Below are 27,501 nucleotides of genomic sequence, written 5' to 3'. Positions count from 1 at the left end.
ATGCCTCAGTCATAGAATGTATCTTGCTGTCACAGAAAGAGGACTGAAAGACCAGATGTAATACGCTACGGAAATTCAAGTATATGCAGAACCAAAAGCTTGGGGGGAAAAAAATACTCCAGGAGTTGGAAACAGGAACCTCCTTTTAAAATTAAAAGAGGGTTTTCAAAACTGATGGCATGTTCTCAGTATCTATAATTAACTTAAAATCAATCTTTTATTATTAAAAAAGAACAGGGGCTGATCTGGCCCTTGCAGTCAAAGACAATATCCAGTTCCCTCTGTGCTGGTCCACAGTACAGCAGCCTTGAATTCCTATGTTCAAATTAAACTGATACTGCCCTAAGGTTAACCAAGGCTCATTTTTGAAATAAACTGATGCCAAACCACAAAAACATTGAGCTGAGTTCATTCCTGGTAAATTCCCATTTGCAAACACATGCTTGCAACTTGCAGGACCATCACATTCCACTGCTACCACATGAGATCTCATGTCTTTCACTATCCTTTCTTTCGGTTTGGCTATTCAGCCCAATTGGATACTTAAAGAATCCTGAAACCAGTAGGGTTTTTTAATTGTGGGGGGCCTCAAGTTTAGATGGTATGGTGCTATTCTGGCACATCAGTCAGTGCTGAGCAATCTCCCATCTCCACTGACTGCAATGGAAATAATGGTTAGGACTGGAAAAGACAGGGATAACTCAGGTGAACAATTTGGATTTGTGTTGTGGCGTCTGAGTACATAACATTACGCATCTGTAGGTCAAGTACGAAGGCAAAATGATATACCAGGCTCCTAAAAAGATCTCTTATCAGGATCCCCTTAAGACAACTCGGGAAACTCTGATCTCTCTTTTCCACAGACACAATGCAAGATCTGCCTGCAGTCTGATCCCTGGGAATTACACCCCAATTAATGCAGAGTGATGGCTTCACTGTGTCAGTTCATCACTGTTGCTTTACTATGGCTTTACTACGAAACTTCAGTACCACAGACATTTACAATTGAGAAACACACCAACAATGACACAAACTAAAACTGAGTCCATTTAAGTATTCATTTAGCTAGAGCAATGTGAGCGTGCATTGTCATTGGCTCTGTGTGCTAAGAGAAAACTCAGTGACTGAGTTTAATGCTGCCAGTTACCTGTGCGTGGGACACCTGTGGTTTCCTGTTGGATGAAGATAGGAGTACTCTCCTGATTTTCTTCCACTGCGTAGATGCTGATGTTGTACTGAACACCCGGCATCAAGTCACTGAGCGTTACAGAGGTTGCAGTGTCAGGCAGGTTGAGCTCTGTGCTGCTGCCTTCCACAGAGGGTGTGTAGATAATTCTGTAGCCTAAAGCAAGAGAAGTACATACAGTCCTCAACTATGATCAGTAAGAAAGCACAAGGAATGCCAAAAAAAGGTAGTTAAACTCATCTTCCTACTGAGGTTTTATCAAAATAGTCCTGAACTTCAGCAGAACCCATGGCTTGCTTGTGCTCACACCCCATCTACAGATCACACATGCAGAATGCTTTACGAAGCATAACCTGATCTGGATTATCATTTGACATGTGGAGCTCTCTTGCTTGTTATGGGGTGGTCTGGATGACATATAAAAAGAGAAGGTCATGGGGCTTGTTTTTATTTAACACAAATCCAGAAGGAATTGTTTTGCATCCAGCCTCCTGAATTGCTTGGTTCAGACGGTGAAACCAAGCAAATGCTAAACTGCCCATGTGCTTTCCAGCTGGTCTCTCAGACTGGTCAGAATTATGCACTAGCCCTCTGTCCTAGAGGACATATTCTATTTGGCACAAAAGAGACTATTAACCACTGCACATTACAGAATATATATACTTTTAGTTTTTATCTGGATTTCAGATTCTAGCAATAATGTAAAAGAGGTACATTCCAACTAGACAAACCTGTGATTGGAGCCTGTGGTCTGCTCCAGCTAATGACAATTGATGTGTCATCCACACTTTCCACAGTGTGATCAGGAGGTGCATCAGGAGCTGTTTAAGGAAGTAAAAAGAAGAGTCCAGCAAGTGTGAGCATAAAAGATAACAAAAAGTTATTCAGCATGCAATAGAAACAGCTTTCAAAGTACAGCAACACCCACTCACACATACCTGTAGTCTGTGAAGTAGAGAGGATCAGATTCTGCTCTCCTTCTTCAGAGATCTGGTAGACATTAACAATATACTTGCGACCAGGAAGCAAGTCAGGGATGTTGACAGAAGTGGCTGTGCTTGGAAGATCTAAGGAAGGCAGGAAAGAAAAAAACTGCCTTAGCAATTCTACCCATCTTCTTGCTTTCTCTCCAAACGAAATAATTGAGACTGCTCTGTTTAATCTGGGCTGAATCACAGTATTCCTGCAATAAAACAGCATCTGTTCTGCACTGTGTCTTTAGTCCACATCAGAGAAGTTGTGTGGAGAGTTGGACAAGGTCTCCATGCTCAGCAGGCAGACAACACCTAGGACAGCATGGCTTGATGTGTGCTATGGCAGGGTGATGTGAGCTGCACACTGCTGCCATTAAGCCATGCCAGCTGAGTAGTCATTTCATACCACAAAATGCATTTTCAATACAGAAATCTGTGGAAAAATTTTCGCATGAAGAGGTTATGTGGAAAGACTGACTCATGAGTAGAGAAGAATGACATTATGAGGGTTGCTGAACTTCTCTCCCCTTTCCCTTTCCCCCAGATGTCCACCTACATGCCAGATGTAGGAAATTCTCCATGAAGCAGCTCCTTACTGGCCAGATTGAAGCCAAGCATCTTAAGGGGAACTGGGAATTGCCTTTCACTTTGCCTGGAAACCACTTTCTGTAGACAGATGATCTCAGGATCTGCTTCACAACACAGCTCAGCTGTCTGGGCAGCCACTGTGCAAATAAGGAAGGTGGTGACAGCGTTAGCAGTCCCATTGTAAGTCACTTCTTCTTAGGAATCCAAGCTTGAGAGTTGAAGAATGCAACAGTCCAGGAAGAATTATTAGGTCTTTTTCCCGTGTGTCTGTCTATCCATCACACTCATGTCTGAACAGCTATTATAACCTCAAATCCTTGTGAGATACTGCCATTACCATGGTTAAGACAAGACATTAGAAAAAAGAAGATAAGATGAAACTACGTGTGGCGACACAGGCTCCACAATAGATGTTAGAAAAGAAGATTCAAATCCTAGGTCTGATTCCAATGCCTTACACCTTCCCAGCTTAGCTAAGTTGACACACTATCAAAGATGAGGAAGACCCAATCGAAACAAAACAACTAAGTGGACTGGAACAGATATGAGATGACAAGTAGACAAGAGAGGACACTTGGAAAAGATTTCTCTCCATCTGTTTGGATGGTACAGCAAAGGAAATTAGCCAGGCTGCAAGTTCAATAAATATTTGGTTCTCTTCTCATCTGCACTGCTGCTCAGGATGCTGTAGATGCTATAAAATTAACATAATTTCAAAAGGAAAAAAATACTGCACAAATTCACAGAGCTGAAAATATTAAATATATCTATCCACAGTTAGTACAAATCCACCATCCTTGGTTCAGGGAGTTTTCCTCTGCAGGATCTGGGACGGTATTTTACCTTCTTCTCATACTCTTCCTTGGACATGAGCATATTGTCATTGATGGAGAAAGGACAATGAACTAAGCAAGCTTTTAAACTGACCTAGTCTCACTGCTCTCATTTCTCATTGAATCCTACAAAAAGACAGGAAGATCCTCACTATTCTGATTGTCATAGAAAACAGTTAACAATGCTTTGCTGTAGTAAACTCAAATATTGCCTCACCAAGATATTGTGGCTCATCGCCCTCCTCGCTCAGCTCATACTCAACACGGAATCCAGAGACTGTGTCAGAAGCGGAAACCCAGGAGACAACAAAGCTGTTGGATGTGATTTCAGTGACTGACTCTGATGTAGCAACCATAGGAGGAAGAAGAGTTGTCTCTCCTGAGACAGTGTTGCCTACAAGAGAGAAAACAGGAAAGGTTTAATTAACCATCACTACTTCTAAATTACCTGGGACGCATGACACAAAGACTTAGGTGGAGATTCTGCTTCCCTGCATGGCCCTGCTGTTCAACTTACTTGTCACTGCTGTGGTGCTGGTTGTGGTAAAATCAAAGCGGGTGACTTCTTTGTGGCCATATTGCTGAACACTGATGAGCTGCCCTTCATATATCACACCAGGCTTCAGTCCTGAGATGGTGTAGGAGTTCTGGTAGCCAGGAACAGTGGCTTCCTTCCATGGCCTTCCAGAGTTTTTCTGAAAGAACAAGGACAGTCAGATAGTAAGAGACTCCCTAGTCTGCAAGCAGAGTTATGTAGAGTTATGTGCTTTCCAAGCACTCTGATATTCAAACACAGGTATGGGTGGAATGGCTATTGCACAGGTGGAATCAAGTCAAAGGAGATGAGAAAAGTATGCCAGGAAGCAGGGCTAATGACATTTTGGGTGATTAAGTTTTACTGGGTTAAACTGAAAAACAATCTAGCTTTGAACTTTCTGCCTTTAAAAGGAAAATTATTTGTAATATATAAACTAAACTCATTCCTTTATCAAAAACACAGTAAGGCATGAAAGAATAGCTGGAAAATGCATATTTGAAGGCTGTTCACAATAACACTCTGAGCCATCATCTGAAAACAATATACAGAAATGTTCTTCCCACCTACCCTGTGTTTGAATGCTCTGGGAAGCTCTAAAGTAGTGCTCCATCCTCTGAGGTTTGTACTCCAGCACTTTAAAGTCCATTTCATTCAGGCCTTGATCCAAGATGCACTGAAGTCAGTCAAAAGACTCTAGTGCCTTTAATGGCTTTGAATCAGGGCCTCTATTGTTCTTTTAATAACAGACAGCATTGAGGTACTAATGTAAGGATATAAACTTGTCTGCTTACTGTGCTAGTGCTTTGGTTAATAAGATACCTCATGAACACAGTGACCATTAAAATTTGAGCAGGAAAACATCAAGTGTTTATACAGCACTTGTCTTTGATCCTCAGAGTAACTGTTGACCTCAGCAAAACAAGGAGGCTGACTTAGCAACTAAAGTTTGCTGAAATAGTGTCAGCCACTTCTTACAGACACCACAAAATGCCAAAAAAATACAGTATTTTGGTGAACAAATGAGGATGCATGTGGCACTCACCGGTCTCCAGCGCAAGATGTACTTGGTGATGTGAGATCGTTCAGGAGCATTCCACTGGATGGGATGAGAGTTTGGCTGGTTCGTGCTCTCTGTGATGATCACCTGAACAGGCCCAGATGACCCTGGAAAAAAAAGAATTGTTATTTTTAACATACTGGAGATGTTTTTCTTCTGCCTTCTTTGTGGAGTCATCAAAAAGGAGGAAAGTTGTGCGGCTCACATACTATTGCTATACACAGGAAATGAATGATATTGTCTTTCCCCCCTTAATGCTTCATCACTACTTAAAAAACTAATGAATTAGAATATATCTGGGGAGGAATTAACATCCCCTGTTTGGGTTAATTTCCTATGTGCTGTCAATGAAATAGAGAACTCCCTCCTAGCCTTATTAGGGAGATGTCACTGAAGACTCAGCAGCAATGTCCTCACGTTAATTCTCAGAAAATTCAAGCAAAGAGCAGCCTGGAATCTGGAAGGAAGTGTCTCATTTTAGCCATTAAATACCTTCACTCTCCCCCTACTCCAAACATTTCTAATTATAATTTATTTGGACAACTGTGTAACATATATACCTGCTTCATATTTAACCATACTTCCAGGCAAACAAGCCTATGCCCACAGGCAGAAAATTTCAAAGCTCACCTAACCCCAAACCTACATTCAGAAGCATTAGATTTGATTTATTTACACATTTTCAGTCACTCCTGTGTCTAAAGAAGTCCAAAGCCCTGGTCTCCAGTCTGGAGGCATGAATATTTCACATAGCTCAGGAGGATGTTTGTTTAAGCAGTCTGTCAGGAGTCAATGAAGTTCAGCAAGCTTCAGTAAGAAACTCAAGAAAAAAAGTTCAAAGAAGGCCTGCTTCTTGTCCTTGCCCTCCTTAGTTTGCTACCCCAAAGAAAGGCAAGTCCGCATAGTTCTGACTGCCAAGTGTCCTTCTGCTTTGTCTCTGTCTCACTAGCTGGCCACAGATAGAAATGCAGTCAGCTCACTGACAGCACTGCTGGGTACAGGTCAGGTTCAATAAGGTGCTGGTGCAAAGACCTTCTATATGATGTGACTGAAGCCAGCCACAGGGAAGAGGTTCCTTATTTATGTGAAGCACGTAGTGGCTTTGCGTAAGCAGCAGGGACACCTATATTAAGACCTTCTTTCTGAATGAGCTTCACTTTCTCCTTCTTAACTTACAGGGCATTTGGGGTATAAATATATTGCAGCTAATGAGTGGACTGACTCTTCTTAACTTATCCTGATAAAAAAGCAGAGAATCACCTCAGCATTGAAACTGCCGTATCTGATCTTTATGCAGCTCCTCCACATTTATGCTCAGAAATGGGCTGGGGAACCAGTGACATAATAAGCACAGCCTTCTCCTCCTTGTGTTGAGCCCAAACACAGCCTTAATTAATAGCAAATTAAGACAATGGCAGTAGCAACCTTAAACAGGAAAGCAGAGAGGCTCTCCTTATCATGTTCTGTTCAGGAAACTGTAATAGAACAAGCCAACAAGCAGGCATTGCCTGTCCTTATAAAGATTTCCTGGAACTGACTGGGCAAACAAAAGTCCAAATATTTAATTTCTTCAGGGCACTGATCAGGAAAAATGTTTCACTCCATGGTGGACTTTGCCTCTGTAGTGAGTGGAAACGGAAAGACTACATATATTAGAGTTTTAAGCAATAGAAACTGAAGGTTGCAGGTGTGATATTGCTAAATACCATGAGGAAATGTAAACCCAAGTTGTGTGAACTGATAGCCATTCTCTAAACTAACCCTAGCCTCAGGAATAGCTGTTAACAGCCTCACCTCTTCTTTCTAATCATGACACCTATTTGTGCTTGCCAAGAAAGAGAGGGAAATGGTTCTGTTTAAAAAGGAAACCTGAACAGGTTGAAGGGTGGAAAGTTTGCTTTCCTCAAGTATAATTCAGCAGATGAGTTGGGTTTCTTACCAGGATAGGTCTGCAGAGGCTGGCAATGCCATTCTCCAATACCACGACCATAGCAATAGCACTGGTATCTGACACCATGGACGTACTTCTCCCATGAATCTCCAATTTGGTAAAAGGTACGGGTCTCTGAATCCTGGCACTGATCTAAAGGCACAAAAGAGACAATTAACCACTGTACATTACAGAAACCGTAGTGAAAATCTATGCCAAATACAGAAGAGTAAATCATGAGACTTTTAGGCAAATAAATGTTTATTTGCAAGTATAATTACATAAAGAGAAAGTAGCAACAGAAATTGAATCTCAGATCAAAATTATTGATGTATCACTGCATGTGTTAAGTTAGCTACTAGGAAGCTAATTCAGCTGTGATGCATTTCTTCAGATACTGTTAGGTACAAGGTGTCCACGGGGCAAACTTCCCAGGGAAGTCACTGGGGTATTCCTTCAAGAAAGGATTTAGTCTGCACTATCTATTGTGGAGCCCAGTTCTGCTGCAGTCAACTAAGGCAATCTCTCATCCAAAGCTAAACCATGCTGCTCTCAATGAAATCAATGGCAAAATTCCTACTGGCTTGAGCAGTAAAATAAAAAACTTTATAAATAGGAACTCCCCCATTAGTTTTTAGCAGAGTCTTTCCCAATTTACCATTCTATAAGCCAAAGGAAGACAGATCAAATCCTGAAATCAGCTTAACGAGTGTAAATGCAACAGGATGCAAGCACTTGGGTACACTTTCTAGTCTGACTTATGCCTGTGTTTCTGGCTCATTGGAAACATACAGTGAGAACTAGCATTATGCTTACTTGGATAGACAGAAGCCTTTTTTAGAGTGAAACAACAAAATTGAACTGATTGCGCTTTTACTGAAATCATTCCCCCTTCTCTTCTTCCAAAGTAGTAATTTTCAGGAGCTTTACAATCCAAGTTTCTCAAGTAAACCTGTACAGATATTACTGTAAATAAATCAGATTTTCTTGGAAATAGTTTGAAGTTCTCTTGAATTTAGTAATTGCAAGCCAAACAACTAGGTCTTATCTTCCAATCTAGGTTCACAAGGGAAGGGGGGAGGCAGAAGAGATTATATCCCCCCATTCCTGCAGAGAACCATGATGGTTTTAGCTAACCTCCAGAGTGCTATTAACACATGTTCTCATCCTGAACCTTCTCTTTGCCAGAACAAACGACAGCCAAAAAAATCAATTTAATCCAAAGTAATTTAATATATGCTGGTGCTCCTCTCTCAGTTCAATGAGGAGACCTAAAGATTTTTGGATAGAGAAAGAAAACTGATCCTAGCATCAGTGTCTAGCTCCATATTGTTTTATCAGCATTCCATCTGAGAGCCCTGCCTGCTTGACCAACAGCTCAGGTACAAGAATTCAGCCAAATCACCCAGCCAAGAGCCGAAGTGCCCTGTTATCACAACCTTAAGAGGTATGTTGCCATGATCCATTACAACTGCATCATCACTGACTTCTTCTGTAGCATGTCTGATAACCCAAGCTTAGGTCCTTAAAACTACAAATGCCCTTTCACCTACCCTCCAGCATATCCAGTGGTACTTCTAGCTCTGCATTTGTGCAATTCAGGACAGAAAGTGGGCAAAGACTGGGCCGAAACACACACACCAGTTTCACCATACCATAATCACCTTCTACATAGCCACAGAGTCCATTTGGCATGTGGGAACAGCTGGTGACTTACCAACAGGATCACATTTCCATCTCCCCCGGCCCTGGCCAAAGCATGTGCAGTTCAACATGTGCCCCTCATCATGACGCTTGTGGAACGTCTGGTTCACATCATAGGTAATACCATCCACAATGCACTGGTCTGTTTGAGAAAGAGCAGAGACAGTTTGTCAGCGAGAGCTCTAAGTGTTAAGAAAAAATCCTTCTGCTTGGCACATTGTTCCCTCCTCCTGATCAGCTTATAGAGATTGACCACGACAAGCTCCATTCAAGCGAGAGGGAGCTCTTCTACTATCTGCAGTCATCACAGGTTCGTGCTGCATACACACCACTGCTCACAATCTCATTTATCAGCAGTGTGCAAACAAGCAATGCTGGCAGAAAAGAGGTCTGTAGGGTGCAGTCCAAAGTACCGGACGTTACTCAAACTACAGAACTGTCTGATTTTTCCTTTTGGCAGATTCCACATATGAAAGAAAATCTAAACCAACACACTAACTCTCTTACTGCCTCCTCTGAGGCATGAGAGAGGTGTGTGAGCTCATTAGAACTACCCATGGAGAAAAGGGCTACTCCACATTTGCAAAGATACCACAAAGAAGAACAAACATCCTTACGCTGTTACTCTGAAGGGTATCTTTGCTGTACTTTGTAGTAACCTGAAGATAGGAGCAGATCTATTACACATCTGGATGCTAGTGGTGCTTACTAATCTACTATTCACTCAAACACAGTAAACAGACTCCATGCTTGGGTACTGTGGTGTCAGTCTAGTAGGTTCAATGGCAACACATCAACCTATGATCTGCCCCAGAATTCCTAACACCAGTCTAATCACAGCAAGGAACAGAAAGACCAAACAAACATGCAAACCACCCCAGAAGCATGCTGTTTTGTTAACTGGGACCCAAGAGACGAAAGTTCAGTTCCGGAGTTAATCACAGACCATCTGTCCTTGGGGAAGCAACTCGGATAATTCCAGGCTTTCATTCCCCATCATACTTTCCCACACCATGGGTATGGAGTCAGGATAATCCAAGCAGCTCAGACCCTCCTCTGGGTGCCAAAGACCTTCGCTGGCTGCTATGCTTAAACAGCTCTACTTGGATAACCTTTGCCTTTTGAAAAAGCAAAGTATCTCCACCCTCCTCATCAAGAAAGACCACTTTAACTCCAGAATGGAGCTGCAAAGAACTAGTCATGTATGTGGAAAAAGGAGTTTCACAGACCAGAACCTTTAGCAGTGGATTTCCCATTGCTGTGAAGGAAACCCATTAAAAAAAACCCTCCCAAAGCCCTTGAGTGAGCTTTTTCCTATAAATTATATCCCATTTCACCAGTGGTGTTAAGAATCCTTTCTTGGCTGCTTGACAGCAACCCCCCTGCCTTTTCCAGACGTGAAGCCAATGCTGTGAGCTAGCTGTAGGATGATCAAATGTCTGCGCTTTTAAGTTTTCTTTTTTTGGTATTGCTTAAGCACTTCTCCACTTGGATCACTCATATAAATAAGTAAATAAATAAGAGTAATCTCAGTGCTGTCCTGCCAACTTTTCATATAGATTAGCCAGCAAATGGCTAATCCAGCACAGAGAAATTGAAAATTTTACTGCAGAACAATAAAACAGAACAGTTCTACATTCAGACTTCAGACTAGTCTGGAGTTCTGTCTGTTCCTGAGCGGGGAAGTGCCTCTACCAAACTCTCCATAAAGTCCCAGTGGTGCTGATTCCTAAAAGTAGACAAAAGGGGATAGGGATACCTAATGACCAAGTTAACCAAGTTTTGCCTCCACTTGCTAGCCTGCAAAAGCTGAAATAGCATTTTCCAGCACATAAACAAGACAGGAACTTTGCTCTTGTAATTCACATTCTACTCCAAACAACAGCTCAACATATAGTTCCCGAGCTTGGGCTGAAACTCACAATGACGGAAAAGAAAATCAATTTATCCCACCCCCAAACACTTAAGACTAAAGTGTTGACATCAACATGAGAATCAGTACCTCTGAGTTGTGAATAGGCAATGCATGTCCATTCTCCACGGCCATTTCCTACACAAGTACATCTCATCATATGCCCCATATCGTGCTGTTTATCCCACTGGTCTCCAACACGGTACATGACACCATCATTGGTTGTGCAGATTTCTTCATGGGCTGGTTGAGAAGAAAGCAAGAGGATACTTTATGTGGCCAGAATTAACAAGATCTTGAGGGCTTAGACCATTTGCAATGCCCCTTCATACTGTGTAGTGGTTTCTGCATCTTAACAAGGAAGCTTTAGGCACTCAATTTCGAACAGCATTTTTGCTGGATGGTGACATTCTCTAAGTGCAGATTCCTTGTAGAGGCTCATTCATTTTAATTTTCATTTGAAAGCTACTAGAAATAGCTTCTGTACTATGTCCAAGAGATGCTACACAAAAGAATCAGCTCTTGTTACATCCATGCCTTTATATGCACACAGCCATCTGAAGACTCGTGTGTTCCACAAGCTGTTTTAGGACTCAGATGCTACATAGCCATTAGTTAACAAAAGCCTTTCATTTAAGAATTGGCAGTGACATTCCCTCCCACAAGTCCCCTTATGGCATCGCAGAGATAAACATGAACCAAGGAACGGACCACAATATTGATTTTGAATTATTGCCATTTTCAGGGTAACACACTGATACTGTAAGTACAGACTTACTCCTAATCACAGATCAGGCAAAAGAAAGTGATGAGCCATGAAGGAGAAGCTTTGGTAGGTGAAAGATAAAAACCTCACTTGATACAAAACTCTCTAATGGATCTGTACCAGTTTGCACTAGCTGAGAAGTGTGCCTACCACTGACTCATAGCAAAGAAGTAATGAAAATTGCATTCTCCTGGTACTGCCTAGGTCTGTACTAGAGGTGATCAGTAGGGAAAAAGGACAAAGAGTGTCTTAAAGGATTCTGGGTCGGAATGCAGCTCGTTGGAAGTCATCAATAACTGATCAATGACAGGCAGCTCTTTACTTTCCACCCGAAAGAACCACTTATACGTACTCCATAATCGCTCTATGGTTTTCAGCCTTACCAGCCATAGGGCAGAACCCAAATTTCTGGTCAGCATCATAGTTCTCAGTGGTTCCACACCACTTCATGTTGTCTCTCCGTCCCTCAGAAGTACAGTCAGTGTAGTTGCGGTTGTTGTACAGGAAGGGGAAGTGGCACAGAGCACCATTGGAATTGCCACCACGAGTCTGGACCAAAACTGTACAAAGGTGAAAAGAAAACAGATGCAAATGAAGCCTGCACTCTCCCTTAGCATGCACGGAAAAGCTTGGAAAGCAAACAACTAGCACTACTTTTTCCCATGTGTACCCTGTATATTATTCACAGGCCTCTTTTCTTGGCTTTAATTAATTCAGATCTGGAAACATAAGCCTTGCACAAGGTCAACTCAGCTCAAACATCGCTTTGGAAGAAGTTGTGGAGCCAGCCATGGGAATTCCTAGGGAATAGCAAAACCCAAAGCTTACTGTGTTTGGGAAGTAGGTTTGTAGACCCTTTGTGCCAAGGTCTAGCGAATCAAATTAACTCTCAGTTCTCAGCATACCTGTGTTATCTCACTGAGGCTATCACCCACTTGTGCCCTTTGGCTTAAAGCAAAGCATTAGCCCTTAGGAGAGGGTTACAATTCAGTTATGTACAACAGGACAAGTCAAAACCTCTCTGCAGGTTGGAAGCTTCATGTTTTGCAAGCAGCAGTGGAAAGAGGGCTGTAATCTACCTGAACTACTCACCTCTTGAGCAACTCTGCTTTACAGATAGTGGAAAACAAGGAACCTTTTGTTGAGGTCTTTCTATATTGGTATTTCTCATTCCCCACAGTATAGCACAAGAAGCCTCACTAAAACAAGAATATGTGCAGAGACAGGGACAGTGTTTGGGTTGTTTTGGGGTTGTATTTTTTCTTAAGGAAGAATATTGTATGTATGCACTGCAGAGGAAGTCTTGACTTTTATCAGAAAAAAACAGCTGAAGTAGAAGAGAGTTAAGAGAAAAAAATAAATTTATGCAGTGTAAGAAGTGGTATTTTCATGTGGCAATGTGGAAAATTCTCTCCAAGGTCAGATCCCAGAGGAGCTGCCTGGATTGTGGTCCATGGATGTCTGATGGGTTTCCCAGGAAGTGCAACCACACAGGTAGAGCTGTGCTGTGAAGGGAACACTAACCATCCACAGACAAGAGGGAATGCTGCCGCATTAGTCATGCACCAGCTCTTGATCAGTGTTCACAAATCACATTAATATTACTGCTATATATGGCAACCTGGCTAGATAGTCAGGACAGAGGGAGTGACAAGGGACTGCACAAACTGTACTCCATGGATAACCTCTTCTTCCTAGCCTAATATGGGCACTGCTTTAGCAATTCAGCCAAGCAAACCCAAAGTCTAAGCATCCTTCGGGCCAAAGCTCTACCATGACTAGGTGCTCCCAATGTAAGGTCAGCTTAGAGGAGACAGGACAGGACTCAAAGGATATACTTGTATCACCCTGATCACCCTCCAAAGAAGCCAAGAGCACAGAAATGCCCTGGCACCAGGCAGCCCTTCATTCACAGGACTGCCTTGCTGCTGAGGCACGCCTAGAGTCCCTCCAGGTTGCAAGAATTGTTCAGGACATCTGTCCCTATGTTCTCTGCTCCTTCGTATCTGTGCACAAGGGTCACATGCATGTGAAAATCCTCTGAGAAGATCTTACCGTTCTGCTCAGTACAGAAGGAGTATCTCCTGTCCTGCTCAAAGTTGGAAGTGGTGCTGCACCAGAGGTGCCCATCCGTGCGGCCTTCGGTGGTGCAGGAGTAGAAAGTCCTTCCATCATATGTGAAAGGCAGAACACAGGCTTCTCCATCAGAATTGCCACCATAAGTTTGGGTCACAGCTTTAAAACAAGCAAATCACAACATTAGATTCTGTCTTAAAGCAACCTCGAAATCTTACTGCTCTAAATCAGCAATAGCCCCTCTAAGCCAAGTCACTGGCTGCTGCAAACCCACACTGACGGCCATGGACCTGGGCCAATACACACCAACAGAAGACTTAGCTCCACAGCTGTGTCATTCTTTCACATTTTTTTCCAAACATACATTATTGCAGCTCGATTTGAATAGTTACTAATGCTGCTTCCCAAGGGCTCTCTTTTCCCTCAGCATGTTATATATAACTCACTGGGAAATGTTTCTGCCCTACAGAACCAAGCTTTAAATAACTAAAACAACTGTTTTTTCTCCCTTACACCTTTCTCCAGCATGTCTTCTTCAGAAGACAGTTTTGATACATACATGAAAGGATTCTACTTCAAAATTAACACCCAGGGCAATTGTCTTGAGATCTCACTGAACTAAGCAGACACTAAATGCAAACTCATACCTATTTCCTGGCAGCTGACTCCATTGCCCAGGCAGGTACAAAGCATTTGCTGGCTGCCCTGTGTCTTGAGCCACTGCATACCCACAGAGTACACCACTCCATTATCAGTTATGCACTGGCCATATGGCTGAGGCTGGGGCTGTTGAGGCTGGGGCTGGTACAACGCAGTCTGCACATTTGTGAAGCTAGGAGAGCCAGATCCTGCACCAGAACATAGGAGAGAAGTGAGACATGACATACAAAGCTGAAGAACAGAATGCTTCCATTAAATGCTGAGCTAATAAAACCTTAGGCACTCCATCATATTGAAGACACAACTCTATTAGCTTCCCTAGACGCATTTTAGTTATTCCACTTAGCAAACTACAAAGTTAAAAGAACTCCCACTTCTGCTAATGACAGCCTCTGGTTTCTGCCTCTGCAGAGTGCCTTTAGAGATGATTAAGTCAATTGCTTTTCACAGGAATATTTTAGAAACTTTTTTTTTTCTTAATTTCATTGAAAGAAATGTAGAATAGAAAAATCAAAGTCAGTGACAAGACAATAAAAACTTACCAAGAAGTAGGGAGAGAAAGCAAGAAGGATTAATTTAGAATTTTTCATTAAAAAAGAAAAATAAACCACAAATACATTCATTTACTCTGGGATTCTTTCACCCTGAATCAAAGTTTTTGGCCCGTTATCATTTGGAATAATACTGAGACAAAGAGGTTTGTTGTCTACATTATGGAAATTTTTGCTAATGATTCCCACAGGCATCTTCATAAATTCAGTTCTGCTGAAACGGGGGAAATAATAATGGAAAAAAAATACTGGCACCATTGAAGCTTTGTGTATTCTGAAGTTCAGACCTTCTGAGAGTCTGAAGTTAATCTGCTGGTACCAAACTGTTAAAGGCCATTTACCAAGAAAAATTTTGTGTAGGTACTGCAGGAAAAAAGAGAAGTTTTACACTGCATTCACCAACAGGAAACCTAGATCCTTAAAATGGCAAAAAAAAAAATCATTTAAAAGCTGAAGACTCTAACGAACCTTAGGCAAAAAAATATATGCTACGTATAAACTAGGTAATACTTCATACCAAAATTACAAACTATCTAAAGAACATGTATTAAATAGCATTGCACACATTCCTTGACATTTCTGGTTTTTAAAGCTCAACCTTTACTAGGTGTATTTATCTTGTCAAAGAAACCAGATGGTCTCAGTGGAGCTTAAATTAAGGATATTTCAAGTAAGTTACCCTGAGGCGAATACATAAAGTTAAAATAACAACCTGACTTGCCCTGCTTCCTATACAAAGCTAGTACAGAGCTCCTGTGTGTGCAGAGCCTTAGAAGTGATGTACTGCTCTGTGGCTGTGCAGGCAATCACATCTGTATGTGAAAGTCCCATTTGTGCACAGAAACAAAGTATAAATTAATATTATCTACTTATGTACAAACAAGAGGCATTTCCTGAACTCTGACCCTCTTTGTTACTGATCTTTCCTGGACAAGACCTCTCAGATCCCTAAATTAGGATGGCACAATTCAGCTCCAAGTCTTAGCCATTCAAATTGCGCTTTTCCTTGTCCCTTCCCCTTCCTTACACACTACAATGCCTCACTTACCAGTGCTAGTTGTATGCAGGGACGTGTGTCGTTCACATTTCCATTCACCTCTGCCATTACCAGTACAGATGCACTGAAGCAAGTTTCCACGGTTATCCTTCTTGCTCCAGGTATCTCCAATTCTGTAGGAGGTCTTGGTGTCATGGTCATTGCACCGATCTGTATAGGAACATGACTGTTAGCTAGTCCTGCACTGAACGACTTCACACCATGCAATTTATAGTACTTAACCACCACCACTTTCAAACGAGCTGATCATTTAAAGCCTTTGTTGAAAGCTTTTTTTGCAGCTCGCCGTTACAAGTCTTACATGCACTAAAGCCTGCATTAAACTGCATAGGCTGAGAGCATCTGATGCTTTAGTCTAAGAGAAAGTTCCCATTTATTTCCAGAATTCTGTGGCTGCTGTCAAAATCAGTGTCGTAACATTCCAGTGTGAATACGTTAAGCTATGTTCAAAATCAATGTGAAAAAGCACATTCCGGATTGAAAACCTTCCTGAAAATTACTTTCAAAGCTATTTTAGGGCCATTCTATCTAGCATACACCTTTAAAGCTTAAACGTGTTTTAATGTCGGTGTGTGGGGGGGAGGGGTTTAAAACAGAAGTCTTTGTAGCTGGATAATTTCAGACTATACACAAGTTCAAGTTTGGGAATCTACTTCAGTTGGAGTAAACTAAAGCCTATTTGAGGGCAATATGTTAAATTCCATTTCTTCCAACAGAAGTGTGCATGAAGCTCCAGGAAAGTTAACATAAGCTGCTCATGTCATACAAGGAATATTAGATTTTCTAAATCTCCCTGCTGTCTTTAATAACCACAGCCCCTGATGAATTGACTAAATGGGTTCAAAGGACAGCATAACAAACTACTTTTGTCTTGATGCCAGATTCATGTGGATTAACTAGTTGTACTTCCATTACAACATTTTACCTTCTTATTCAAAAGCAACTTGATACAGCGGCTCAAATATAATCATGGATCAATGAACATGGATTTATGAAGAACTGTGGAAGGGCATCATACCAGATTGCCCCTGAAAGAGCACATGAAATAGAATATGAATGTGGAAAGCAAGTTACTAATTTGCAGTATATAAAATTACCAAAAATACAGCATTTGCCAGAAGAGTGGTAAATTGGTGAAGTTTTCAAAATGTAATTTTGCAAATGTGAATAAAACCTGCCTCATGGAGCTGATTCTCAAATTAAGATAATGAGAAGCTGAAATGTCTCCTAAGAAATCAGCTGTGATTCTGGAAAAGTCTGGCCATAAAAGATAAATAACTGCAGCACATATTGAAGTGTAATCATAGAATAGCTAGGGTTGGAAAGGACCTTAAGGTCATCTAGTTCCAACCCCCCTCCATGGGCAGGGATGCCTCACACTAGACTGTGTTGCCCAAGGCTCTGTCCAACATGGCCTTGTATTACCCCTTTGTGGGTTATAGCTATCATTTTACATACATAAATTTGAATTTCTCTATTTGATTGTATTTGAAAACAAAATGAAAAAAGAACAGGTCATTATATTACAATTTCCCCTACAATACAACAGTGCAGACCTGAGTTATGGGAGGAAAGATACTGCCAAATAATTTTTATTAGTAATAGTAACTCCTCCAAAATTCACAAACAACACATTCTGGTTTATTCATTCCTATTTCACAGTTAATGACTTTTCCCCATGCGTTTTTAGGCAAACTTAATATTGTCAAAGCTGGTTTGACTTTTATAGCTTATTTCTTGACCAAGTCTCTCCAGATCTTCAGTTTTAATCCCAATCCTCCTTAAGTGTTCTAGTTCTTTAGAGATCTGCTGTTTATATCAGCTGAAAGCCATTATCCATGTGCCCCAGGCAACTGAATACAAGGCAATTCAAATGCTGCAGAAGCATTACCAAACCTTGCATGACAAAAGTGCAAGGTACAAAGTTGAACTTTCTTGAGGCAACTGGTGTAAAGCATGATAGCTCCACAGCAGAGCTTGCCCCTAACAGAACTGGAACAGAAGGTGAATAAACAAGAGAGATTTGGGGTTTTAAAAGCCCTGTTTGCTTTGCAAATACAAATAAAATGGAATATTTAGGGTAACGTCCTTCAGTGATGTAAAAAGTAAAGCAGTCACCTGCCCTGCTGAAGCACGTTTACACAGAAGACGAAATGGCAGTAAAAACTAACAAGCAAGACCGTAGAGCAGGTACGACAAAACCTGTTTCAGCTAACATATATATCGAACGGCAACAAAGAGAAGAAATAAGACATTTCAATCTGACAGATCCCGCTATTGGAGCAGATAACTAATTCTCCCTGGAAGTCAAACTCCACCATTGCGCAGACCAAGCAGTTTCCCTGACAGGAATCCTGGGAGATGCACAGCTGTGACTGAGCTGGCTGCGGATTTCTCACACCTCTCACTCTAAATAAGGTTAAAACCCCAAATAACCCTGCCACAGACCACCAGCTCCCCAACGTGTCCCCACATCGCAAATGGGACAAGCAAATGCTCCCCTCACCTCAGAGGGGTCTATTTTCCCTGCTTCTCAGAGGCAGCCATCCCTCTACAGCCACAGTTGCTCGCAACAGGGTGAAAAAGGAAGATGTTTTCTTTTTGATGCAGGACAGAGTTGAAAACTCGAGGTAAATAAAAAGGAGCAGGGGGCAGGGGCCAGCCCAGCACTTACTTCTGGAGGTGCAGGTGATGCGGCCGCTGCCCTCCCCCAGGCAGGTACAGTCCACCATCATCCAGCCCTGGTAGGGCTTCTCCCAGGTCTCGCCGACCACATAGGATGTCCCGGCTGTGTTGTCGTAGCACCTCTCGGCTGTGAGAGGGAAACAGGGTAAGAGTCCACCCAGAGCTATCCCACACTGGGACGCACCAGGGAAGACAAGGAGGAAGAAGCCATGCACCCTCGCTGAGCTGGGGGAGAAGAAGGGAGCTGACACCTACCCACAGGCTTGCAGGTCCACTCGCCCTTCCCGTTGCCCAGGCACACACACTCCAGCATGTAGCCACCGGTCTCGTGGGGCCGGCGCCAGGTATCGCCGATCTTGTAGGACTGGCCGCCCTCATGGCAGCGATCTGCAGCAGAGAGGGAGCTGAGGTGAAGCACTACACCAGGGAGAGCAGTGCGGGGACAGCGTACGGGCTGCCCAGCCAGGGGTGGAAGGGGTCAGCTGGGGCAGAGGTGTGGGGCGGTGAGGAGAAGGAGCCGGGTAGCCATGGCTGTCCCACCTCCAGCCTGCCGAATGGCACTTGATATTTTCCACAGGTGCCCACCATTTTCTGAGCCTCAGGTCCTATCCTCTCTCCTCAGCTAACCCCCTCCATGTTTCAAACCACAGCCAAGACCTGGCTGGTGAAAGGGGAATGCCACAGCCTGAGGAGGTGCTGTTTCTCCCTCAGCCTGAGGGCTGGTGAGGGAGGGTTTGCCTCCACCTTGTTCTGAGTGGTACCTCTTGGGCTTCTGTGTGTCCATCCCTAAACAGCGTGTAGGAGGTGCTTGGTGTGACACCCCAGTCACTCATTGGTCCTCTTGGATTTGGAAATGCCACCCTTTGGAAAGGCAGATTCCCATCCTGCCACTGCCCACAGCCCTGAGGCGCAGGCTCAGGCAGGGAAAAAACATGGAGAAGGGCAGTTTGCAAACACAGGGTTTTCTTCCAAGACGACAAAAAAAGGAGGAACACATATCCAGTCATTTATTAGGAGCCACTAAAATGTTTCATTGGCTCATTTATGAAAGTAGGGAATCTAAGAGTTACAAAGATTGTTTCGAAGCCAGCTGCAGTTGGTGAGACCCTCCAGTGAGCTCTAAACCAGGCTGATAATGAGGAAACGAGACTGCTTTTATGTTTGCAATTTCCTTGCTGACTTTCTTTTCTTACAATGCTTATCATCCCTGCCCAAAAAGGCTATTAAATTCAGAAGGGCTTCAGCTCTACTTGTTAAATTCAATACATTTGGTCCATGCCATGATGACGATGGCTGGCTTCCGAGCCCTCTGTGGCAATGCTGCTATCATCAGAATGTGTGTTTTAAAACAAGAATCTGGGTACTTTTCAGAACACAACTTTCCTCGAAAGTGCCTCGGGGACTTTGAAATCTCAGTGTCCTGACACACAATGATCTACATCTGTGCTCACAGAAAGTCTAATTGTAAACTGGAGGGAAATGGTGAACAATTCACTGACTCAGTAAGGAAAGGATTCCACACAGATATGTGAAAGGCAGAGCTGGGGATAAAGAATCAAGGGAAGAGAAGGGACAAGAGGAAGGTATGGGGCCAGCTGGCAAAATGGAATTGCAGAAACACATTGAGCTGGTGTCTGGATGTCAAATCCCAGTTCCATCAGGGACAAGTGCTGGCATGCTTGTCACCAGCTGCAGAGCAGACCCTCACTTGGTTTTTTTTCCCAGTAAAAAGGCTGTTTTCATAAACTCACCTGTGAAGATGTAACACACTCTTGTATATAGTAAAAGTACTAACCTGTGCGGCTGGACACTAAAAGGAATTTTTCGCCTATGTTTTTACACAGAGCCCTTTACCTCTGAAATAAAACAGGAATTTGGTTGTGCAAAGGGCAACATGGGGCAAGGACTTTCAGTTCCAAAATTTTAACAGTCTTTGGATTAAAACCCCCAAAGATTCGCTAATGGGCATTTGGAACACTGTGTAAGTTGCTCTGGAAAACATGGTACTAAGGAACAATAGCTCTCGTAATAGGCTCTTGGTTACATACTGGCAATGGTGCAGCTGATTCTCCCACGTCCAGCTCCAATGCAAGTACAGTCCCAGATCATGGAGTCCTTGGGGCGCTCGTAAGTCTCCCCTACTCGGTAAGTGGATCCAGTGTATTTGTCAAAACAAGTTTCTTCAGCTGTGAGGGGAGAAAAATCAGCTTCATGTAACCATGCCAGTAACACACAGTCAGCAGAAACACACATTCCTCACCTCCTCACACAGATGCTTTCTTTTTTCCTGGGAAAAAATGCATATCAATCTCCTATTTCTTCCTGGGATGGAACAGCAGAGAGGAAGTTGGGTGAAATTCACCCCCTCAAGGTCCCCACGATGCTGAATAGCCCATCTTCCCTCCCCCAGAGGGCAAGAAGCTGAGCATGGCATGTGGTAGGCATGCCCTGAAAAGATCAATCCCAGCTGTTTGAAGTGCAACAGAACCAAAGACAGGAGGGAGCAAACATCCCATAGAAGCCGTGTGCTTTGTCGTGTTAATCCTCGTTCTGACTTGGCAAAAGATAGAGTGTATTAATCCCAAAATCTACAGCAGTCCCAAAGTCAACAGCACTACTTGTGCGATGTTCACACGCGTGCATGAACAATGGATTACTGAATCATTATGTCAATGCTGCTACCAAACTGAGATCTGCAACAGAACAACCTCCTTCAACTCTGGACAGATAAAGTTAACTGTGTCATACAGGAAACTTGCTATTGGACTGTAAAGCTGTAAAACCTGGGAATCCTTGCAGGGGAAGGAAAGGTAAATTGAATTCTCTTCTATGGAGGAGTAAGGAGGCTGAGTACTCCTTAAAATACTCTAGCTGTGAGGCAGGCAGCACACAAGCCTTGCAAAACAGATTGCTGGGACTCTCCCATCAGTCTTACATGAACACTATCAGCCAGGAGTCAGTTTTTCTCTCTCGTATCTCTACAGCAACATAAAGGAGTTATGGCAAACCAGTGGCTTCAGACCAATAAATACAGACAGATTGCATCTGATAATCTAAACTATATTGTATCCCAGAGAGATGCATCTTCCAGCAGATGTTGCATTTAGAGTTCTTTGTGTTACCTAAGCTTTTTCTGCAGAAGACTAAACAATCTCGTTTTACACTCAATTATAGAAAGCTCACAGCACGGCTGGGGGGGCTGTGGAAAGCTGTAAGCTGAAATATTTTTAAACAAGCTGACGACACTGCACAGCTATGAAAAGTTGGGGTGAAGCAATCAAACAGCACAGAGCCAGAGCTGCAAAGTGACTCCAGATTTGAACTTCCCCGTGCGAGTCCAGGAGTCAGTTCAGTTCATTATAAAGAAGAGGTTGGCTCCAAAATTAATGTTTAGATCCAATCCTCCAGAGGGATGAGTGATGTTTGGCTCAGGGTTCTGCTGGCAGGCCCATCACTAATGAAAAGCATTTCTTAAAATCCCAGCCAGACCTTCAGTGTAATTGAGTGTAGATCCGTTACTGACCCTAAGTACCAAACTTCAGCTGAAAAACACGGTCTGCCAGCTATACCTCGGTACAAGGCTTAGCTTACTCGGCATCAAAAGCCACGCTGAGGTCTTGGTGCAGACAAAAGAGACCACCAACTTACGTTCAGGCTTGCTTTCACAGTTAAACCCTCTGCTTCCACCATAGCAGGTACAGACCAGCGTGTTTCCCAGGTAAATGCGCTCCCACTGCTGGTTTATCTGGTAGTATCTTCCATTGTCATAACAGGTCTCTGGGCGGGGGTGGGGGGAAGGGGAAGAAAAGGAGAAGCAGAGTGGGGGGAAGACAAAGAAAAGTTCGACGTTACGGACGGCAGAGGTAAGGGAGAGCAGCGGCACGGCACAGGCAAACCGCGCCTGCAGCGGGCATCGGCTGCCGCGCCGTAGCCTCGCACGTGTGCGGTCCCGCCGGGTACCAACGGGCAGAGCTGCGGAGCCAGAAAAAGCCACCTGGGGGTCACCCAGCGGGGCCGGGCCAAGCTCCCCTCCATACCCTGCCTGCGGGACCCCATCCCGGCGCGGTACTCACGCTTGCCCTGCGCGGGAGTGCCCTGAGGTACCGAGGTGGTCTGCGCCTGCCGCCGGCTCTTGCCACCGCCTCCGCGGCGCTGGCCGCCGCCGCCGCCACCCCCCCCTGCCGCTGCAGTCCCCAGGCAGAGAGCGAGTAGCGCCAGCCGCCACACTGTGCGGCACGGCATCCTGGCACGGCACGGCACGGCACGGCACGGCACGGCACGGCACGGCACGGCACGGCACGGCACGGCACGGCACGGACAGCGGCGCCGCTCGCAGGCAGCCCGACGGACGGGACAGCGGCGCCGCCCGGGCGCTATATAGGGCGGGCGGCGCGGGGAGGGGGAGCCCGGCCTCGCCCCGGCGCCCATTGGCCTCGGAGTCGCCGGGGGCCGGGCGGGGGCTGCCACCGCCCTGTCGAGAGCAGGAGACCCGGCCTGGCAGCCACAAAGAGCCGAGCCGAGCCGAGCCGAGCCGGGCCGGGCCGGGCCGGGCCGGGCCGGGTCGGGGCTGGTCGGATCGGGGCTGGTCGGATCGGGGCTGGTCGGGGCTGGGCTGGGCTGGGCTGGGCTGGGCTGGGCTGGGCTGCGAAGAGAGCCCGTCCCCGTAAGGAGAGTTGACTGCAAGGCAGTCGTGCCATTTTGTAGAACATTTGGCTTAACAAAATGGCTTTTTTTTTTTTTTCTTTTTTTAGGGAGAAACAAACTTTTTCTCTGAGCTATGCTGCTTGTAAATTGATACCTTTCGATTCGGGAGGAATAATATTCTTTACAGAGGGAGAAGGTGAGGAGTAACATGTAGAGTTGGAAATGGGAAGCCTGAAGTGATGCTTTATCTTCTGGTGACTCAAGGTTAATATGTTTCATATCTCACTTGGAAATAAAAAACGGATTGGTTACATTCTGTTAAAAAATGTAACAGCGTCTTTCTCTGACTTTATTTCTTGCTGCCCAAGATCACTTCTGAGAACAAAAGAAAAGTGGAGAAGAGAAAAGAAAAGAAATGCTAGGATTTGACCCCCCTTTGTCACCCCTTCAGTGTGATGATCTAATGTAGCCCTGCTGAATACAAATTTTGGCATCATCTTTCACCTGTCTTCTCATAGCCATCTCTACTGTTTGGGGGTGTCTCTTTTCCATTGTTTGAAGGAGAGGAAAGAGGAGAGATCGTGCGCTGTCATTGTGGCTCTCAAGTAGGAAGTTGCTAGTGAACAAAGAATGGTGTCCCCCATCCTGGTCCAGTGCCTGGACCAGCACTCAAGTTCAGATCATATAGGAAGGTCATGTTGCTAACCATCTCCCTGACCCTCAGGCATAGAATTATAGAATCATAGAATTGATTCTAGGTTGGAAAAGACCTTTAAACTCACCAAGTCCAACTGTTACGTAGAAGTTTGATGTGGTTCCTGATGTGTTAAAGCAACTCTCCTGAAAAATGTGTGTGTGGAGTATACTACAGTGTTTCCAGACATCTTAAACTGAATATCCACAAGTCTCCATAAGAGTTCTTTAGCAAGTTGAGCACCAAGCTCTATTTCCACTTACTGCAAACCGGTTGTATTATCTCTACGTAAATACAAGCAATAATATCTCACTTGGGATGAAGACTCTTTCAGTAGGCAGTGTAGAGATCCAGCATCTGCTTTGTGCCAGGAAAGCATGTAGTTGTGATGTCAGGTAGCCATTTTCAAAGAAATTTTTATTCCTCTATGAGGAGTGCCCACAGACACATTAACACAAGCTTCCCTGATGAAAACTTACTGGAAACTGAAACCTGAGCTTGCAATTGAGGTGAGCTCAATCCCATCTCTCCTCCTTTTTATTTTTAGATGTACTGCACTGCATTTTTTTTGTGGTTGTTGAGTTACCAGACACTTCTCAAAATAATCACAGTACTAAGGTGGCTGTAGCAAGAGATCATTAGCTTTTGGAGCAGGGAACATCATCATATACTAGCAAATATCTGCTTTCTTAAAATGAGAACCTGCTTTCAGAAAGTGTTGCTGCTATTCTGCGACCTAAGATAGGAAGCATCATCTTCAAATTCCAGCTTATGACATATCTGGAATTCTCTGATAAAAACAAGGTGGAGAGCACAATGTCAGAAAATGATGCTATATGACTCTTCATAACTGGGGTCTACTTTACCTATGCTGCTCCAAAGGAAGCATTACTGAGTGGAAATCAGTGCAAGAGAAGAGTTTTCCTTCCAGGAAACATGTATGTGCAGTGAGAAGGCAATTTTACGCCATTTCATCCAGCCAATATGTATAGGTCTTCCTCAAATTTTCAATTCAGTTTCTTCTGCTCAGTATGCAATGTAGTACCAGTGGATATGCAAACATGTCCTCCTGTTCAGCTCAGCTGACATGGAAAAGGTAATGGTAATGAAGAGTCTTCAAGTATACGAAGATTATAAATAGGAAGATTATAAATAAAAAATGCTAGAGGAAACCTGCTTAAAATGTAAGAGTACAGGTAATCCATAAGGAACAGGCTATGGTGGAATGAGCAAACACGAGGAAGCAACCAGCAGTCCTCACTGTGGAGAAAGAGCCTGTGGGTGCTATATGCAGTGCAAACAGAGCCCAAGTGTTCTCCAGGGAGTTTATAACCTCTGTAAGTTTTGGCATTGGAGGAGGAGAGTCCCTGCTCTCAAGAAATACGACTTTTAGATGCATTTCCAGGATGCTGCTTTTAGTGATCCCCATTTCCAGCATGCTTTCAGCAACTGTTTTAAAATGTCATTTAAAAGGTTCATATACTTGACACACTTCTCATGAAGGCTAAATGATGGACATGGACTTCATTTCCCATGGCTGCTTCAAGTCCAGTTCATGTTAAGCTTGCACTGCATCTAGGTCTTCAGGGACAGTTCTAAGTATTTACACAAAACTGAAAGTGGAATTCACTCTGAAAATTGAATTAGAAATACAGTGTTAGCAAGTATGTGACTGTGTCACACGCTTTCCACAGCATTAGTTACACAAATGCTGTGTGCAAATGTACACAGGGACAAAAGTAAGATTCTTGTTTAAGAAAACGTTACTGGAAGCACACAAAACACAACGATCATTTTCAACATTGCTCAAATTAGTTTCTTGCATAGCCATTATTTGTTAGCAGCAAGAAACAGTCTTACAAGTCCTATTTCAACACCTCTTGGAATAGCCTGGTTTCACTTCTAAATGAATCTGACAAATTATGACACTAACATGTACTAATTGTCATATTGCATGCTGTTAGACTTTCTGAGATGTCTCTTATCAGTTTTGGGAAATGGATGTTAACTCCTTTGTCTGTTCTGCTGTCAGTTCCTCCCTTGAGCTAACAGAGCATGGAAGAGCAGGAAGATTCACCTGAAGACTTGCTTAGGATGAGATCAGTTCTAATTTATAACCACCCTTCTGTGGTTTTTGCATCCAAATAAGGATTAAGAATGTTCTAAACCTCTGCCTCAGCCATGGGTATTCTGATTCATGGTTTTCTTCTGCTGAAATCCTAACTTTTTAACTCTTGGTTAGAAAAGGCGCACACCCTTATAAGGTTCCCTGACTGTTGTTGCTCTGTTGTGTTGCTTTGCAGATAAACCTCTCCACTGGATTAACTTGATTTCCTTTACTGCACACACTCATGGGGGTCTACACATATGACTCTGAGCACAGTCTGTCCCTGTAACCATTCTCCTCCAAATTCCAATAGTGAAGTGGGAAGATGAATCAGTACAGAAAGCACCAAGCTAGGTCACTTGTTATTCTCTCAGCAACATGGGCTTAATCATCCTCTCCTAAAATTATCACTCAGAGGAACAAGAACCATAAAGACAAGAGGTCAGGATTCCTCTCCTTGACACAGGGAGACCGTTAAGCACTTCCTGCAGTTCCCAAATATTTTGCAAGAACTCCTCTTGTGAGCTGAAAATTTCTGAATCATCACAATTTCAAGTCTGTGGTTTTGGTTAGGTCACAGCAAAATTCATTTCAGAGGCTCTGTTGCACAGTACTTCATTCACTCTTGAGTGTCTCATCCAGGAATCTGGAACATCGCTCTTTAAATGAAATCCATTCCTTCTGCCTGTTAACGGTGACTTCAGTGGTACGTAACTTTATGTGGCTCGCAGTGTAGGAATGAATTTCATCATGTATAAATGGTCCGTGACTGGGCATTAATTAGATCCTTGGCACTCTCAATGGAAATTCCCTTCTCCCTCCTCCCCAGTCTTACCTAAAATATTGTTCAGTGTCATCAAAGCAGAAAAAAACATTTCCTTTCTCTAGCTATCCAGCGATCATGTTACTTAGTTTGGCCTACCTGAACTGTTGCAGTTTGCCAGTAATGAGAAGTTCATAGCCACAAGCCTTGTTTTGCAGTTGTGTCTGCACTACTGTGAGCCTCAGGCATTCAACACTCCTGAGTCACTATCTGCAAAATCAGAGGAAGAGCTGTGGAGGCAGGAGAGGGAGAGATTTTCACCCTTTTCCAGGTAGAGAGGCTCTTTGGGGAATTCTGGTTGTTTGTTTTCCTGATTATTTAAGGAAGAATCACATACAAAGTTATTTAAGAATGAAAACTGAGATTCTTCCCTGTGAGGGTGCTGAGGCGCTGGCACAGGTTGCCCGTAGAAGCTGACGCTGCCCCATCCCTGTCAGTGTTCAAGGCCAGGTTGGGCGGGGCTTGGAGCAGCCTGCTCTAGTGGAAGATTCACCCCCGTGGTAGAGGGTTGGAACTGGGTAAGCATTAAGGTGCCTTCAAACTCAAACCATTGTAGGACTCTGTGATTCTGACATGCTTCCTAATGAACTTCAAGAAAAATTAGAACTCTCATGTCACTGTGAATTGCCATGGAAGTACCATGGGACAGAGCCTTGTTCAGAAGAAGTAGCTTTTGGAAAGGCAGAACCATCTTGAAATAGCTGCAAATATGTTCT

The 27,501-nt window shown here is 43.6% G+C and overlaps 1 protein-coding gene across 5 annotated transcripts in view; it reads right to left on the bottom strand.

Moving 5' to 3' along the window:
• Nucleotides 1-22,870, bottom strand: part of FN1 (fibronectin 1) — a 55,104-nt gene extending 32,234 nt beyond the window's left edge. For 2 of the 5 annotated variants that reach the window (XM_065669736.1, XM_065669738.1), the window contains exons 1-18: nt 22,591-22,869; nt 22,166-22,294; nt 20,566-20,703; nt 18,773-18,904; nt 18,507-18,644; nt 15,824-15,982; nt 14,212-14,412; nt 13,544-13,723; nt 11,872-12,048; nt 10,813-10,965; nt 8,824-8,952; nt 7,116-7,259; nt 5,162-5,283; nt 4,099-4,276; nt 3,799-3,975; nt 2,125-2,253; nt 1,918-2,007; nt 1,148-1,342 (exon numbers count right to left, since the gene is read on the bottom strand). In XM_065669736.1, coding sequence (XP_065525808.1) covers nt 1,148-1,342; nt 1,918-2,007; nt 2,125-2,253; nt 3,799-3,975; nt 4,099-4,276; nt 5,162-5,283; nt 7,116-7,259; nt 8,824-8,952; nt 10,813-10,965; nt 11,872-12,048; nt 13,544-13,723; nt 14,212-14,412; nt 15,824-15,982; nt 18,507-18,644; nt 18,773-18,904; nt 20,566-20,703; nt 22,166-22,294; nt 22,591-22,759 — 2,740 coding nt within the window. In that variant the 5' untranslated portion in view covers nt 22,760-22,869. Of the gene's footprint in view, nt 1-1,147; nt 1,343-1,917; nt 2,008-2,124; nt 2,254-3,798; nt 3,976-4,098; nt 4,277-5,161; nt 5,284-7,115; nt 7,260-8,823; nt 8,953-10,812; nt 10,966-11,871; nt 12,049-13,543; nt 13,724-14,211; nt 14,413-15,823; nt 15,983-18,506; nt 18,645-18,772; nt 18,905-20,565; nt 20,704-22,165; nt 22,295-22,590 lie in introns of all 5 variants that reach the window. The other 3 variants (XM_065669739.1, XM_065669740.1, XM_065669737.1) reach the window with 2 other exon arrangements.
• Between the last annotated feature and the right edge of the window lie 4,631 nt (nt 22,871-27,501).

Source organism: Lathamus discolor, chromosome 3, assembly GCF_037157495.1.
Source record: "Lathamus discolor isolate bLatDis1 chromosome 3, bLatDis1.hap1, whole genome shotgun sequence".
Lineage (NCBI taxonomy): Eukaryota > Metazoa > Chordata > Aves > Psittaciformes > Psittacidae > Lathamus > Lathamus discolor.
The sequence above is the reverse complement of the archived record's forward strand: the minus strand, read 5'-3'. Positions and strand labels throughout refer to the sequence as shown.